General features: G+C 44.8%; 2 protein-coding genes across 2 annotated transcripts in view; one reads left to right on the top strand and one right to left on the bottom strand.

Annotated features, from left to right (window-relative positions):
* The window catches only part of LOC119371660 (histone deacetylase 1), a 31105-nt gene extending 24327 nt beyond the window's left edge, over positions 1 to 6778 (bottom strand). The window contains exons 1-4 of the mRNA XM_037642104.2: positions 6616 to 6778; positions 4493 to 4605; positions 2982 to 3099; positions 233 to 307 (exon numbers count right to left, since the gene is read on the bottom strand). Of these exons, the coding sequence (XP_037498032.1) occupies positions 233 to 307; positions 2982 to 3099; positions 4493 to 4605; positions 6616 to 6664 (355 nt within the window). The 5' untranslated portion in view covers positions 6665 to 6778. The remainder of the gene's footprint in view (positions 1 to 232; positions 308 to 2981; positions 3100 to 4492; positions 4606 to 6615) is intronic.
* A 357-nt stretch (positions 6779 to 7135) lies between these two features.
* The window catches only part of LOC119371661 (tyrosine-protein kinase Src64B-like), a 56072-nt gene continuing 44890 nt past the window's right edge, over positions 7136 to 18317 (top strand). Inside the window, 4 exon segments of the mRNA XM_049419912.1 lie at positions 7136 to 7363; positions 10830 to 10957; positions 16204 to 16537; positions 16998 to 17091. Of these exon segments, the coding sequence (XP_049275869.1) occupies positions 16324 to 16537; positions 16998 to 17091 (308 nt within the window). The 5' untranslated portion in view covers positions 7136 to 7363; positions 10830 to 10957; positions 16204 to 16323.

Below are 18317 nucleotides of genomic sequence, written 5' to 3' on the forward strand. Positions count from 1 at the left end.
AAATCTCTTGAGACAAATTCCTGATAAAATCGAACTGCGTATAAGACGATTGGTTTTATACTTGAATACTGCTCCCCTGTACGTCTCCCAATAAACGGAACTTCTGTTAAACGGAACTTATTTTCCTGGTCCCTTTAGGTTCCATTAAACGAGTATCTACGGTAATTTGACGGACCAAGTTAGCCTAGCATGCACACACCGCCGACATTGGCAACGTGCGCGCCCGACTTACCTACAGAGCCACCCGTGGACAGCTGGCAGAATTCGTACAGGCCGTCGAAAACAGGGCAGTCCTCGCCGACATTGACTGCAAAGTGAAGGCAAGAGAAAATTGCGGCACAATTTTAAATCGAACCACAGAAAACGGGAAACAGCATGAACAACAGGACCAGACTAAGACTGACCAAGCGTTCAGTCTGTTTCCGTCTCGTCCTGTTGTTCACGCTGTTTCTTGTTTTTTATGGACATGTACCAACTGGCCCAAATAAGCACTCTAGTGCTGGTACCAAAACGGGACTTAAGAATAAGGCTGAGCAACTGAGAAATAAATCATAGTGATTTAAACTAAGTAAAGTGGAGTGAAGAAACTGGTCAACGTGACTGAAAAAGTAGTAAGAAGGAAAGAGTAAGACTGACCAAAAAGTGAGTTACAGTGACTGAAAATAAGCACAAATTACTCTGAAAAAAAAAATACAAGCAGCACAAAAAGAACTAGCTCACTGAGGAAACTACAAAAGTTACAGCACTGTAATACACCCAGGCCTCAATAAAAAAAATATAACATGTTTCTCACGGGTATCACTGTGCAAGGAATACACATGGGTACATAATACATATGTAATTACAAAGGACACACATTAGGGTTGAAGGCACCTTTGTTAGGAAGTGGGTATAGACAAAAATTTTGGCCTTGCATTTTTTGCTGCAATGTGTTGCTGAGGGCCTGTTATACCCCTGTCACACGGCAAATCTAAAGTCATTTACAGCTAATGTCATTCGTTTGTAATGTCATTTGTTTGCTGTCACACGGGGAAACTAATGCCATTCGATGAAAATGACATTTCCTGACGAATGAGTTCCCGAAACACATTCACATTCGATTTCGGACCGAATGCGTAGCCAGGGACCTTTTAGGGAGATAACTGTTGACTTATGTATGCGTAACTTTTGTAATGCGTAAATATCTTATTCTTTACTAGATTAACTTATTACTGGTTTGATCACCTAACAGCACGCGCGAAAGTTTCTAAAAGAAAGCTACTCTCAACTACAGCGGCTGGACGCCGGCCATGTTTCATTTGTGCTCTCTTGTTGTTGCCTGTGTCGCGGGTATTGATTGTCCGATTGCACGTGCTTTGGTGATCAAGGCGGTGACTACACAAATTAGCTGCCGCTGTCTCATTTCTGCAGCCGGAGTGTCAGTCATGCTCGCACGCTTTAGTTCACTGTACCAACGCCCGCTCATATCGTCGGCCATGCTGGTTTTCGATTGGTTCTTGGCTTGACTTCGTTTGTGTCGTACAGCTGTGGCAAGTTGTGTAAAACGGCTGCGTTTATATTCTTCGAGCCGCTTTTTTACTGATAGAAAATTATTTTCGAGGATACACGCATGTGAGATGCAAGTTTTAATAGATTTTTATTTCTCCCAACGTCATGGCTCAGGAGGGCTAAGGTCGCGGTCATCATTTTAAAATGACATTTGTTTTCGTCGTGTGACAGCAGGGAGGTAAAATGACATTAAGTTCACCTAATGTCATTTGTTGTAAATGACATTAGATTTGCCGTGTGACAGGGGTATTAGTCATAACACGGCACATCGTTTGTTGCAGTGTGCGACAGGTAATTAATTACAGGCTCCTCATTACCGATCAGTGTCAGTTTCGGTTTCAAAAACGACAAGCCTTCGGGTGCAACTATCACCACCTAGCGGGTGCAGCGCTCGATAACGTCAGCACACAGAACTGTGACGCACTTCCGCAGCAGTTCGTGAGCAGCTGCCGAAAAGTAGGCTGCTAGAACGAACGCGACAAAAGAATGTGGCGGCTATGACGTCATCATAACTTGTTGCAGCGTGGTCACGTGAGAGAAGCAGAGGGGTCACCGAGGGTCACCTTTGAGGGTGTCAATAGCGAGAGGGTGTCGATCGCTCACGCAAACTTCAAAATTGATTTAAATTACCTTCCAAGCTATATTCACTGTTGATATTTTTCAGATGATATACGCACGTTCATGGGAATCGATCCCGCAGGCTATCTCGGCCGCAAAATTTTGCATCAGTACCCCTTTAATTATTTCTGGACAACGAAGTCTTTCTGCGCACATTCTCAAATAAAAAGCTTTCCCTGACCTCAAGTACAGGAGAACCTCGGCAAATGGAGATCGCTTAATAAACAGGGTTGCCCTTTAAGAAAAAACAAAACAAACAAACAAACTGCCACTAATTTGGATGGCTTTGCACATCAGGGCGTTGTACCACCATACACGTCTTTCGGTACACAGAACTCCTCTTAATTGGAACCTATTATTGCGGTCCCTTCAGGTTCCATTCAACGGCGTTCCAATCTAACCCTCAACACTTTATTTTTATTCGATTCTCCACCTCTTTGTTCACATTCGAATCAGAAGAAAAACCTCATTTACTCTGACATGGATGCATATACAGTACTCATGGAGTGAGATGCAGAAGTTTGGGGCTAAGTAATGCATGCAGTTTCATTTCCAGCGTCTATAGTTTGCGTCACATCAGCGTAATTTTGACTCAGACACTTGCATCACAGAAAAAAGTTGCCTTTAGCAGCCGGATTTGCAGTGACATGACATGGCTATCACAAGGAATTGCTCATCGCAGTAGTTGTACTAGGAAAAACAATGCCACATTTCAATCCACGAGTGCTGTACAACCAACGGCAGCTAGTGCCACCTGCCCTCGAGTTTGCAGTGCAACGCACGAGGCACTAAGCTACCATAACGGGGTCACTTACATCTCTGCATCTGTTTGTTGTATTCAGACATGTTGTCCGGCCGGATGCTACGCAGGAAGCGGATGTAGTCATCACTGTGGTACTTGGTCATCTCTTCCTGTGTTGCCTTGTGTGGTCGCTGCAAGAGTGGGACAGAGAGGTTAGCAACGCTGAAACAGTAACACTGCCATCGAAACACTTTCGACACAGCGGCAACAACGCATGTGCTTAGATAATATAATTAATGGCAACTGCAGTGAGACTTCATTTGCACGAACTTGATAGGACCTCAGGAAAAGGTTTGTTCAAGTGAAAACCCGCTGAATTGAAACAGCTATGTTGTAGCTCCTTATCACAAGCTGAAGGAAACATCTGGTGTTCAAGTAAATTTTAACCCATTTATTTCTCATGCTGCTCAATTGCGTATCAATTTATGCTTATTGAGGATCTTGTGAAAAATGCAGTAATCTTTTGCTGCACTTGTGCACTTAAGGCCACAGTGGTCACGAGTTGAGTTGTCCAAGCTCTCATCTCCAGCCCAACAATCTGCGGGGCAGAAAAAGACTTCAGTGTCCCCAAGCGCATCACTTCTAAGTAAAATATGCAGTCTTTTGCCCAGAGAAAAGTACTTCTGTTTGGCACTCATAACCACCATGCAGTCTTAGGTCTAAGGCTGCAACTGTCGCAGCGGTTATTGCTGGCCGCTGCGATTAGTTCCAGTGGCACGCCGTTGGTGGAGCTGATCACGAATGCCACGGCAAAACTTTGCTACAAGAAGAGCGGTTGCACTTGGTGAAGTGATCAACATGACATCGGAGGCATAGGATGGTGTCACGGAAAATGTTTGTAAACTGACTTCCGCCATGCACCGAGTTTTTAAATTGAAGTGAGTTAGCATTGGGTTCAATGGTGTTTTCGTGGGGGATTTTTAAAAAGTTCATACAACTAATAGTTCGTTTACATGGTGTTCGTTCAAGCGGTATTTTCATGGGAAAATTAGACACAGAACTGGAACTTGTCCAAGATTACTTCAATAGTGTGTACTACTCACGTAAACAAACTTAGACAAGCAGAATTTTCGTTGCATTTATTTAAAAGGAAGCCGAAAGTGAACTGCCAAATCAGTTTTACACTCATAAATCATTCTTTGAGAACTCTGCGATAGTTAATTTCCTGATATGTTTTTTCATCGCTGGCCAAGAAAATGAAAGCAAAGGTCGTATTTAAAAAAATGGCTGGCTCTCTCGTAATCGGGAGATGCAAGCATGAAATGGCTACCGGCAAAGCAGATCTGTTAAAAATTATACTATAGCCACAATCTTAACAAGGGTATAAGCAAGCGTTTGCAAGGGCACACTACATCACGCCATGCTGTGCGCTAGTCCCTCATTAATCTCGTTAAGACTGTTTGTTTACGAATGTGACAATACAGCCATTCACAAGCCAGATGAAGGAACCCATACAACGTACCACCTAGCCAAATAATAACAATAATAAAAAATTACACGAGATGCAGCAGAGCAGCCACTCACATAGATTTCCATCTTTCGGTACAGCCCATAATTGAGGATCAGATTATGCGTCATCCGCATTCGATGGGGCTTCATGGGATGACCCTGGCCATAGTAGTAGTTGCCAATGTCCCCTGTGGTCCCAAAAAAGAGAATGCGGCATCGACGCACTCTTCTAGCAACAAGTGCTTTCGCACTAAATCTCGTTCACATCATGATCTGCCAGTCAATGTGTGAACTAGAAGTAACTGGAAACACCGTGTATTTTGTCACACACTTTGGGGTCGAATATCTCGAAGCTGGTGTGGCCGTGAAAATTTGTTCAAGGTGAACGCACCTGGCAAACCCACCAGCTCAGAATTCACAAACTGCGACGTGTTCCATGACATGTTAAAAGACTCTTAAAAATCCTAGTAACTATTAACGTGACTAACTAATTAGCATGGGTTTAACCTTTACAATTGTTCAAAACATTAGTAACAATGCGATTTTAATTAATTATACATTATTTAACCAACTTTTATAGTTATTTCAACACTCCTAGTAACAATTAATATGGTTCTCATAAATTGACTATTAATTACCATGATTTTAACATTCATATAAACATCTGCCGCACCTGACAGTTCCATTTTATAAAGGTGTTTCTCATTCCCCTTATAACCCTATATTTTTAGTAATTACGAGTATTACACGAAACACACGGTATGTATTGACTGACTCCTATTTCGCCAGCTATATGGCAAATATGAATTGATGTGTGCGACACGCTTACCTAGCTACCCAAAATGATAAGTGAAAATAAGGAACAACTGACTGACAACATCAAAGCACTGCGTTATTACCCAGTCCCCGCCAGCGGTGGAAACGAGTGCCAGAGAAAGAAAATGCTTGTATCATAAAAAGAGGATAAAAGCAAGTTTAACTGCGTCGTACACACTTCTAGTGTTACGCCCGAAATACTCGGCGTTGAAGATCTCCTCCGAAGCAGCTGCAATTACGCAATACCGTCGGCCTCTTTTCCAAGATATCTACTCGCTTGCGAAAGCCTTTGCACAAATACCTTAGGCGGCTACCCTTACAACACCACTAGCACGAACGCACAGAATTTTGTCGCGGTAGCGTAAGTCTTTCTTTGGTTGGTTACTTTTTCTTGCGCATTGAAGTTTCGCAATTAAACGAGTCATTGGGCAATATAGGGATTCGATTCAAGCGAACTCCCGGCTCGAAATCTTTTCCTCAAGCTTCCTCTAAAAGTGCGCAAACTTCCTTCAATATTCTATTTAGGCAATTGACTTCGTATCAGTAACAGCGCGCACACTTCATTCATAAAGCGCTGTCAATAAAATTCGTCCCAGGTGGCGCTGCGAAATTTCGACCGACTCGAACTATTCGCCCAAGCCACCCCACGGCAAATTTTTCAAATAATACGCGCATTTACATCGTGCTGTGCGCAATAAACGCAGAAGTTCAATGCGTTCTTTACAGTTATGCCTAGGAAGGATGACAAAATCTAAGGCACGCAATCGCAAAACAAAGAACACTAACGCCAGTTTCGAAAGAGAAAAGTTCGCATGCAAGAAGTGCGCGAACCGAACAGCTGCCCGCTTCCGGTTTTTGAAGCAAAACGCGAACTGACGCCAGTGATTACAGCATTGAAAGACGCAACAGTTCACTAGCCATTGTATCAAAACAATACGTCTAATAGCGCGTAATTTAGCACCGGCAAAACGATGTTTACGTGACCTAGTCGAACTTCGGCGAACTCATGACGGCGAAACCTGGCGAACATGGATATTCGAACTTTCGCCGCGAACGGTGCATTTTTTTCAACCGGCTCGGCATTTTTGCAACCGCCGGCCGTAGAACATTTCAAGTTCTGCAACGTAAAGTGCATAACACACAATTTGCGAAGCCAATGAGCAAGTTTTTCCGCATCACACGCGCGACACTTTCAAATTCGCCGTCGCGAACAAAGCGAAATGTTTTTGTCAGAAGCTGCCGACGCTTGAACACTGAAATTTTGACCGGCTCGCGCGACAACAGTAATTCACTGCAATCAATTACGCTGCACGCGCGTAAACCTCGCTGCTACGGATACTCGCGACACACAGAAGTATAGTTATAAAGCAAAATTAACTTACCATCGTAGTAGTAACAAACCCGCTTTTTTGAGTGCATCGTGGTGGCCATGTTTGTTGGAGGGTCACGTCACGTGTTGATTAGTTTGTTAGACAATTTTTGCTGTCAAAACCAGCCGCTGAAATGCAAGTTCTTCAAATATTTTCAGAAGCCAGATAACAAGACTTAGTGAACGCTTTGAATATTTTAAATCAAGACGCGCTCTTGTAAAATTTCAGATTACAAACGAGAGACAGATGGCACTACCATACCAATACTAGTAATGTGACACCACCTTACTAAACGCTTTCAAGCGACACAAATCAATTTTTATAACGTCTAATACATCTCGCTTATTGTACGTGTTTTTTTGCAGCCCAATATTGCAGTGAAACTGCTTATGTAATGTTTCCATTGTCAAAAATGTTTTGTTGTTGTTTAGTAGCGCCATCTACTTTATCAAGCTTAACGAGCGTAAACGCTCGACGACATGCCCGCCGCCGGTTTCCGCGAGGCCTGCCGACATCAAAGGTGGCCCTGCACTGTGTCGATGCCCTGTCAAGATGTCTCCCCGCTCGCCGTAGCGTACTCGCATGTAGGTCCGCGGCAAAGTGTGAGGGAAAAGCTAAACAACAGGAAAAAGAAAGCGAAGAGCCGGAATCGCCCGCAAAGCCTCTCCGTCCGTTTCTGTGATCTCAGCCGGACTCGGCCAAAGAACAACACTTGTGAAGCGTTTTCTTTCACGGACGCAGTCATGAGTTGATGCACAAGGTGAGTGAAGTCTCTTGTCCGTGTAGGCCTCATTTTCACGCGTCCAGAGCGCACCACGTAGGGATAAAACGATGGAAAAAAAGAGTGAGACGCCCGTTATAAAAGTGACATCGCTGCGGCCACGACTGGGTCACGAAGAAGCTACGTCCCATTATGATGCGCGCTCCGGCACCGTCCTTGGAACCTACCTGGGTGTTCATTTTACAACGCGATCAACTGTTTTCGGCTCTCGGCTCTGTTGAACACAGTTCAATTTCGTCGATCCAACCGGGTGTCTATCTTGCAGCCAGGGACGACAACTTTCGTGGAGATCGTCACGGCGACTTTCTGTTCTCTACATTCTTATTCTGTCTTTCTCAGCGGGTGACTATTTTTAGGAGAGAGAAAAAAAAAAAAAGCCCGTCGCCGACCCCGAATGAAGCCAAAACGCGCGAGTCGTGTGAACGAGAGCTTTTTTTGTTGTTTTTTCACGGTGTGTGTATAGCTAGTCACGCGTGTAACCAGTTTGTACGTAAAAAAGGACGGCTTCTGAAAACGCGCTGGTAACGAAAGAACTAACGACTCCGCTTGCGAACTCTGTCGTTTCATGGTAGCCTCCGATCGTCTCACCTTCGCATTTTGCGGTTTATTCTGAGAAACTGATTCCACTGCTGCACTGTATACAGAGCCCGTGTCGTATCACCCGGTCGTAACTCAACGAGCCAAATTGCAACTCGCGTCAAATCCCCGACGGTAGATGTTCAAAACGTTACGCGCGGCCCTCGATTATACAACGTATAATACTGAGAAGGACGAAGGTCTATTGTGTTACGGGTGGGCGCGGACTCGCTCTGACGGGACTGGCTGGCCTGTGTGTAAACTGGCCGGACGACTATACGAAGCGAGAAAGATGAAACGGCTCGTCCGTTTCTTGGAAAAACGCCAGGTCATGGTTTAGTGCGAAGCTTTTTGCTTTGCGGCGGCCTCCGCCGAGCGGGGGCCAATCATTATTTTGCACCCCCCTGCTCTCAGCGAAAACCTTTGCTTCTTCTCTTTCGGTTTCAACACTTTGCTTTCTGCTCAGCCTTTTTTACTGATCTACTGTTCTCGGCTTTTGTCTAGGCTGTTTTTCGCGCGGACGGTGTTTCAGAGGTACCGTCGTTGCACGGATAGGACATCGTTTAAACGTTGCGGTAACGGTCGTTGGTGTACTTGCCGCGGGAAAACCCCTCCTGGAAGCGGTAGAGCTTGTTCGCATGAAGCCATTTTCTTTATCTTCCTATTTATTTGTTTGTGGTCACGGGCCGGTGTTTGTAGTCCGTGACAGCGTGTGACGTTCGTAAAGTGTATAGAAGCACTCCGCTTTAGAGGTGTAAAAAGGTGTCAGATTGTGTACTCCTTGCTGCTTGATGGAGTGGCAGTCAAGTAATTTACCTCCTCAGAAAGGCAGACATGTGGGTCTGTTCAGATTTCTTTTAGTCATCGTTTGTTAAGTGGCAGGTAGGTTTTGGTTTCAGATGTTTTTGACCTGGGAAAGCACTGTCTTGTGTGACGTGTGTGGAGTGTAGAAGCAAGTAGACTCTGCTTCACAGGTGCAAAAAAAGCATCAGCTTGAGTACTCCAACTGCTTTGTGGAGTAAACAGTGATGGAGTAGCAGTCAAGTAATTTGCCTCCGCAGGTAGGCAATCAAGTGGGTCTGTTATTAGATTTCTTTTTGTCATCGCTTGTGGAAGCGGTGGGTAGGTGCTGGTTACTGGCGTTTTTGTCGTGAAAAACAGTCTTGTGTGTGTTACAGCTTATTACTACCCTTACTATAATTTCTTCTGTCTGTGTTTGCCACTGACAGTTCAACAGTGACATTTGTGAAGTGTTCAAGTGAGTGAACTATACCCCGCGGGTGTAAAAAAGGTGTCAAATTAAGCTAGCTTTGCTGCTTAGCGGAGTAAGACTCATTTGCCTCCTTATAAAGGCAGTTAATATGGGTCTGTTTTCACTGGTTCCAAGTGTCACTCCTTGACACGCTTGCTGAAATGTGACCAGCTGTGACTGTTCTACATAGTGGTCACATTTTTCGCTACGTTCCTTGTTAAAATGTGCCGTTTTTGATCATTGCTGCGACTGTCAAGTTTTGCAAGGTGTGCCTAGTTAAAGTGCCACTACTGTCATCAGTGCACCATCGTAATATGTTGTTTTTGCAAGACATGCATGTTAAACTGTGGCTCTTGTGACAGCTGTTTAGCAGCCATGTTTTTTAAGAATGGCTTTTGCCTCATCTTGCGTCACATGTGGCTATGACAGCACAGAATTGACAAAATCCAGGTCATTGCCATTTGGGCTTCATAAAACGGTGTTGTGCCCTATGTGATGACAACTGTATGTGTGTATGTACAGGGTTAAGTGCTGAGCTGGTAGTACCAGATACAAATGTGACAATGAAATTTGGTAGATGTTAGTCCCCACTTCTATAAGGTTCACACCACAGAATGAATCCTTGTCACCAAAGCCAGGAATTATTGTGACAGTGGTTGTTATGACAGGATGTCCACCATAGCAGTGACCAATCACACATTGCTCACAGGATGCGTATTGGCCTGATCTCAGGATGGCCACTGTAGTGTGGGCCAATCACGCAGTAAGCTTTTGAAACTGACTGGCATAATAACAAAATGCCCATGGCACTGAGGATAGTGACTGGCATGAAAAAATAACGGTTATCATAGCATGGGCCAATCACGTGGGGCTGTTAATTTTCATACCTTAAGGGCCACCATGGCGTTACATATGGAAGCAGGGATAATGTGCACTTAAGTTATCACGAAGGGCATTCACATGAAAGAAGTTTTTGAATTGCAGTCAAGATAATGCGTCATATTTAGCATAAGACTCGCTGGAAGGAAATATTGCGAATGATTGAGTGGCATTGTTGAGTTGAATAAACTTTATTTGTCCAACGGTTGTTATTGTGCCCGGGGCTATAGGCTGCCAGGGATCCACCATTCGTTTACTATTTTAGAGCCACCAATGTTTCCTACCAACCGAAACCATACAATACTTCGGATTGTTCTGGCATGTCGAAATAGTGTGAGACGAGCTATAGAAATCGAAAAAATACAGACACAACTCTGGCATAAACATCACCATACCAGTTCCGACTTGTGGTATCTTTCTACAACCCAGCCGATTTCACCGCCTCCGCATTTGATGTCATTGGACCTTACGTGACACATGCGGGATCTACACTCTTGCCAGTGTCTTGGCCAGTCAGGGACGCCCCCGAAGGAAACGGGGGTCTTGCATGAACGCGCCGACATCTTGACACACACGCTTGCTCAGCCCGTGGCTTGCTTTCACAGCATCTCTGCGCGGAGGGGGGAGGTCTCGACAGGAAGCGGCCGACTTCCTCTCGCTGCGATTGTACTTCCTCGTCTGAGAGCTGTGGGTGCTACCGCGCGCCTTCTTTGCCCCCCCCCCCCTACCCGTTCGCAGAGCGCGCGTTCGTCGTCGGTGGCGCACGTCGGCGGAATATCCAAAGGAGCCTGTGTTACGTGGAGGGTGGGCATGGACGGCGACTGGCCTGCCTCCCACGCCAGCTGTCATCACTTTCAGACGGCCAGGTGAGGAATGCCTGCCCTCGTTCGAGTTTTCTACTTTTAATTACAGCGGAGCTTTTGCCCCACCCTTTTGCCCCCATGTCACTTCTATTGGCTGCCCTATTTCACACTGGGTCACAAATAGTTGGGACATTCGTATACATCTTGTCAACGGCATGAAAACAGGCAACGCACAGAGAAGACTGCATCACTACCAGCCGTTTAACAAAAGGAGGGCATCAGGAGGAGTGAGCAGTCTTCACTATGTGCACGACACGTTGACAGTCCAAGCGTTATGAGATCAAGCGTGCTTGTTAATTGTTTTACATAAAATGTTATGTGTCACTAAAACAAGCAGCCCTCTCTTATTTATACAAAACGCTTTGAACAGTTCTGGCACTGTTTGCTTGCCACTATTGTTCCAAATATCCTGGCACACGAAAAGCAAGGCTCGTAAAAGCAGGCTTTTAGAAGGCTCGACTATCCTGCAAAATCAGTCGCGAAGCATCAGTAACTCGTAAGTGTCCTCACTGGCCATCTGTAATGCCACTTTGTCTGCATTATAAAGGCTTGTGTGCTTATCCTGGGTCCTACAAAATCTCAGTAATCGATTGTGTGTAACAGCGTGAAATTACACTCTCATAGCCATTGCCTTTAAAAATGGGTCTGCTTTAGAGTTACCTGTCCATGTTACAGTTGCATTGTCTGTCTGTCATAATTTATTCGGTCACTGTACATCGCCCAAGAGGTCCCATTTTAGGGACAATGCATGAGCAAGTATTGACAAGCCAACTGTTAATTAGATATTATGCTTCAGGGTTTTAGTTTTTATAACCACCATTCTTTTTTGTCAGAATACCATGCAAAGGGTAGTCTTGATTTTTCTATTGTGCTCATCTAGCTTACACATTTTTATTTTATTTTATTTATTTGCAATACTGCCACTCATCTGATAGCACAGCAGCTACTTGGGCAATACAGTGTTACAATGTCTGACAAAATGTTACTTGGTCACTGAGCTTTCAAAGACAGAATCAAAGACTATCAAAGCAAATATTAAAAGAGAAAGTACATTATACAATCCAAAATAAAACATTATACAACCACTAACCAGTAATACCAGCTTTAATAATATTAATAGTAATATAATGACAAGCAGCTTCAAACAGTTTTCGAAGCACACATTATGAATAAGTATAAAGGAACACTCAATTTGTCTCCGCGAAAAATTACAACTTGTGTGTGCGCTATGCAGCTATCATGGAAATGAAATGCACAGTTTGAAATAGTGCACATTGCCCACAAGCATACGCACAGAGGAATGGAACACGACCAGACGCAGGATCACAGTGTGTTACAAAATGCTCGAGAAACATATAATAAGCGAACGTAATCAAATTGGTCGGTCTACCTTCATTTCAAACCAGTTTTAACGCTTTCTCCTTGCAAATGAGCAATCTTATAAAATGTTGTGCAAGGTCAGAAATCTTACTTGTTCTGCTGCTTGATTCTGCACATTCTAACTTCGACGTCAACTAGCCTGGAGCAGGTCTGGGTACTCGTATTCATCAGGGCAATGGCCCTTCGACATTTCCCCTGTATTGCACAGCGCGGTGTACTCTTTGGCTCGCTTAAATGAGTTAAGTGTGCTGAAGCATCACAACATATATCGTACAAGCCGTATCGTTCAGTCAGCCCTTGTGTTCTCTAATTAAAATTGCATCTGCCACCATGCTTGGTTCGGGCTCATGGAGCCAGTGGTATCTTACGCAAAACTCATATAGCTTCTTATCTTCTCTCTTATCACATACTGGCAGGGATCTATCTGTCAGTGTATTTCATACATTTCCTGCATGCGAAGCAAGTTGCATGAAGCCAGTCTCCTGGAAACCGATTGAACAAAGAGATTCTGGCCGTCTGTCGTGTTGCGGTATGAAGCCACCGTCTGCCATGTAACTGATGCATCCACTTATCTGTACGCTTCGTTATCAAGTCGTGCATGCCAACGAGAAGGGAACTACCTGTAAATGCTGTTCGTGAGAAGGGAAATCTGTCAAGAGTTCTTTTTTTTTAGGCCTTACCACATGCAGCTAACAGATAATGAAGCCACGGAAAGCATAGGGGGCATTATTTGTTGTTTTTAATTGACTTTTTGTAATGATGAGATACAGGGGAATGAACATAGACGAAAAAGAAACAACTCACCACCGGTGGGACGCAACTTCTGCGTAATGCGGAGGTTGTGGGTTCGTATAATTCTTGCATGTGGAGCTATGACTGTGAAACCAGTCTCATAGAACTTATTGAACTTCACCTGTGAACCGTTATCATCTTGAATGGTCATGTGCCATTTCAACAAGGTTTCATCATTATCTCTGCTCATTATTTGTTGTGTGGGTGTTGCCCAGTAATTATCATTAAGGCCCATACTCTCCCCAATGCCGTTCACACCCCATTTCTGACATCACGCAGTTCCACTAGCTCCCACGTTTGGTTCCTGTTTCCATTGTTATAACGCTTCTCGATTGAAATGTACTGCTGAGCCTATGACTAAGGTCAAACCTGAACGGGGAGTGCCTCAATAATGCCGAGAGGGAGATAAGCTTATCTCTCTCGGCATGCAGCAATAGCCTCCTATCGATTATTGTTGTTTGGAATGACAGTTTCGGGCGTCACGATCAGCGCGTTAGTCGCAGAGGCGAGTGCGCTTTGTGCGCTTTTCTTCCCGCTTGTAGGAATTCGATGTGATCTCTTACTTTTTTATTTTTTGGAACGGGAACATTGGTGCCAAACATGATTGACGCTCCGATTCGTGCATCGAGGATTTCGATCCAAGGTTGTGAGCATGTGCTGTGAAACTTGCCACCGTTGTTGCTGTGTCTGGTTGTCCTCGGACTTTTTCCGCTGCTAGGTATGTTTGTGTCACTGCTTTTCTTGTGCCCTGGGCAAAGGTTGCTTACGGAGTGGCACTTTATGAGATTTCATTGTATGGGTTGTTGTCTGTACGACTCTTTTTCTTCCTCACTGCTTGGATGGAATTATAGGTATAATTGGATAAACCTCGCTTAGGTATGGTATTAAACCACACTTCCTTATCGTCTTGCTGCGATGTGTACTGGTACTACTACCCAATACATTGCGTTTGCATTGATGCTCATTCATGTCTATGTTGCAGCAAGCAACTAGAGGCACTTACATCTCACTCCAATCTTGATTAAATTATTCCCACTACAGGTGCTTTGTGAAAAATGTGCCAGGAGTCCCAATGCGCTGGCTTGCACGTGAGGCAGTTGTATATTTTGTTTGATGAGCCATGCACCTGTGATATATCGCTTTGAACATTGGGCTCCGGTACGTGAAGGCCGTAGTTAAAGTCCTGACTTCGGGACATTTCTTAGTATTTATTTATGTTTATTTAGCGTAGACGCTGTGCTGACGATACACACAAGCACTCGCGGGCCCATTTGTGTGTGCGAGAAACTTTACTGCAGTTGGATAACCAATTGGTCGATCCAGACAGCTGGGAGATTGCTAAAAAAAATGCTGTACGCATGTACAATTGAACCTCTTTATAACGAGGTAGCCTCATGGCCATGAATTAGTTTGTTATATTCTATATTCGTTGTAACGGTAGAGATAAAAATCGACTCTAACAAGTCAGCAATCTAGATCGTGCGAAAATTCCAGATACAAAAATGCATGCACTGCGCAGAATGAAGTTTTCCGCAATGTCCGTGCACAAGAGGGCCTTTTTTAATTCAGCAGTTTCAGTCGATGGGAGTTTTTCTAAGTAGCTTCTCAGTCTCCTCACCAAGTACATGCAGTCTGCACTGCAAAATTTCCGCCACTTTCTTAACCACTTTTTAACGAAATCGTTAATGTCTCTCTCTTTTTTTTTTTAAGGTGGTTGTGAATGGCCTTTCAATATTTATTTTGGTTTTTATGCTACCTTTCGAGTTCTGAGCCTCACGCGAACCAAATATTTCTTCGTTACAGCCGATATTGTGGCGGCTCTCACGCTTTTAGTTTCGTTATAAAGAAGAAAGATTTTTATTACTTCTGTAATGTCGCAGAAACTGTGGTAAAAGCAAAAGACACCAAGGCCTGACAGAGGCTCCTGCTCCATTAGGCAGCAGTGAACAGATTATGTGCAGGATAAAAGGAAATGAAATATTGCAATCTTACAGCGTTATACAAAAAACTCACAGGGTCCCTTATGCACACACTTAAGACGAGTGGAAGGCGAAAGCCATCTTCTTTTTCTTCTCAGTCAATGTAATGTTCCTGCGCCGCCACCCTCCGAAACCTTTCTACACCTGATGTGGTTTTGCAATGCCTCCGTGATGGGCCCACTGTTGGCCAAGCTAAGATGCACGCGATGATGACATCATAATGACGTCACAAAGTTTGGCGATCGGTGACGTCATCACGTGATGGTGATTTTTGGCATCACTCGTGTGGGCGCCGACGCGGGCCGCCGGTCAATTTTCGCGTTTGATGAGCCATCTAAGGCTCTTGCCTTATAAAACAGCATTGTCAACTAACCTGCATCAATAACACATGAACGCAAGAGTTGAGCACAATGTGTGAGATTCAGTTACTATTTTACGTATGCTGAATACAATCACATCAATGCTCATTACAAAGAGAATATCGGTATATTAACCAGGAATAAATGAAAATTGGGAAAAAGGAGTAAATGTCCCTGAAATGAAGCGTGACCAACCAAAGTTCGTATTTAGTTTGCCGTGGCCAATAATTTATTATATTGCCACGCGCGCTTATTTTCTTTATTTTGGTGTGATCAGGCTTCGCCCACAAAAAGAAGTGTTATGACCACTCGTCACTAGCCATGCAGCAATGTTTGGAAACCTCGCGATTCTGTCAGACTGTTCGGACACGCGTAACAGAGAGAGAGAGAGGTTTATTTACAGAAAGGCAGAGAGGTCGGCCTGAACGATAGCGTAACAGAGTTTATTCTAGAGCTTATGCGAGCACCAGTGATAACGCTGGAAGGTTCGAACACCGATGTATAAAAAGACTTGTCCCGCCGATGATCAGATTACCGACGTCCGTGTTCACAGTTATCGTTGTACAGCGAGTGTTGCTTGTGCCTTGAGTCTTTCTTTACTGGGCACAAGTTCGCCCAATAAAGTGTTTCATCTGTTACCGGTTGCATTTGCTTTTTCACCGTCACTACTGCGTGACAATATCAGCGTTCGTTATAACGATGTTCTGCTGTAATAAATCGTAAAATGATTCCTCTCCAGACACGCCAGCTGAGTGACGGTGCAGCCCGTAGTGCGTCACCATCAGCATGGGCAACCTCAACTGCCTCGAACAGTCTCCGGATACACGGGCATCGCACGACGGCGCCTTGCGGCACAGCGATGGTGACCTGGACAAGACCGGTGCGGATGGCATGGCACTGCACCAGGTTTCGGGCGGCGCCGGGGGACAACAACGGCGGCTTGCGGCAACACGACGGTCGCTACGTCAAGGCACCGGCCGGTGCCGTGGCGGTGTTGCCGCTAAATGGACCCCATCCCATTCACCGCGAGGGTCCGCCTCAAAGAGCACCCAACATCGCCGGCTCCGCCCAGGGTGAGCAAAAGATGAAGATGAAGAATTATGGCTGAGCCCTTTGTAACGGGGTGGGGGGGAGAGCTTCAAACCACTCACTCATTATGCAATGGTGTTATTGGTGTTATTGTACTCCAGATTAATTTCAACCACCTGCGGTGCACCTAAATGCACATGGGTGTTCTTTGCATTTTACCCCCACCGAGATGTGACTACTAGAGCCAGGAATCGAACCCGTGCCCTTGAGCTTTGCAGGGCGAGACCTTATGTGCTAAGCTATCACGACAGGTTATACTTCATACCTAAATGGCAATTATGTCACCAGCTCAAGATCAATCAAGTTTATTATTAGGGCAGCTTTCTTATTACCTGCTTTCAGCTTGCACGCACATTGGCTGGAGAAAGATGTGCATCTGTGCCATCGAAACACTGCTAACGCTCATGCACCACTGTGTACCACGTTTCTTTGTTGCCATTGCAGGCAAGGTGGTAGTGGCCCTTTACACCTACAATGCGAGGGACGATGGTGATCTCAGCTTTAGGAAGGGAGACCGGCTTCAAATTCTCAACGACAGGTGAGCAGCAGTCAAGTGTATGCCCTACGTTCCTCTCGTGACAGTTTAAGTCACGAGGGTCACATTCGTGGAGCATGATTCCCAGTGAAAGCTGAGAGACTGTCACGTGTACTCAAACCACCGCTGCAGTCCTCATGTAGTGCTCATAAATGAGGCGTTGCATATAGTTGTGTCGCAAGTCACAACACGACTCATGAGACAACAATACATTTGTGTCACAAGTGACATGGTTGTCTCAACGAACATATCATTGATGTGGTCTTGGTGATCGTGGTCCTTGGCGAGGGGTGATTGAGTGCATTTGAGGGCTCAATGTGCAATGTGAACGTCATACAGTGCTTGCAGACAAAAGCTTTGAGTACAGTTTGAGTCACTGTCACGGTTATGGTGCATGTGAACACGTTGTTCATCTGGACTCATATCCTACGACAAGTAAGGGAAAGTCAAATGCGCTCACTCGCTGGATTCCTCATGTAGTGCTCATACACAAAAGACTCAAACACAGATTAGGTCACGAATATGACATTCGTGAGGCATGATAAACATGTCGTTCACATAGTTTGCAATTCCTAGTCACTGGTGTGTGACGATGAGCACTTACTGCATTCTTCATTCCTGCTCACAAATAAATGCTTGAGGCACAATTCGAGAGTCGTGAATGTTGTAACCACGGTGTACAATAAACATGTAATTAACGTCAGCTGAGCAGCAATCAAGTGCACTCAAAACACTCGCTACAGTCATGTCACGCTCATTGACGTCTTCCTTGGGCACACTTTGTCATGAACATCGCATTCGTGGTGCTTGATAAACATGTCAGTCCTGTGGTTTTGTAATCTCGATGACAGATCGGTTGCTATTGAGTGCATTTGAGCAATCGCCGCAGCTCTGACACGCTGCTTGCCTAGCAAAAAAAACAAAAGCTTTGGACACGATTTCAGGCGTGGATTTCACGTTCACGGGTAGCGATAAACGTGTCATTGATGTCGCTCCAGATTCTCGATGACAGGTGAACCAACATAGAGTACATTCGAATACTCAGACGAAAGCGTAGGACATGGCATGCGTCATATTTGTAGCGCTCAATAAATGTGTCGTCGACGTTGCTGTTCCAGTGACCAGGACTGGTGGCATGCCAAACAGCGAACGGCCCACAGACTGGCTACATTCCACAGAACTACGTGGCGTTCGAGAAGACCGTAAGAGTGAAGAGTGAGTTATAATTT

This window comes from Rhipicephalus sanguineus, chromosome 10 (assembly GCF_013339695.2).
Source record: "Rhipicephalus sanguineus isolate Rsan-2018 chromosome 10, BIME_Rsan_1.4, whole genome shotgun sequence".
NCBI lineage: Eukaryota > Metazoa > Arthropoda > Arachnida > Ixodida > Ixodidae > Rhipicephalus > Rhipicephalus sanguineus.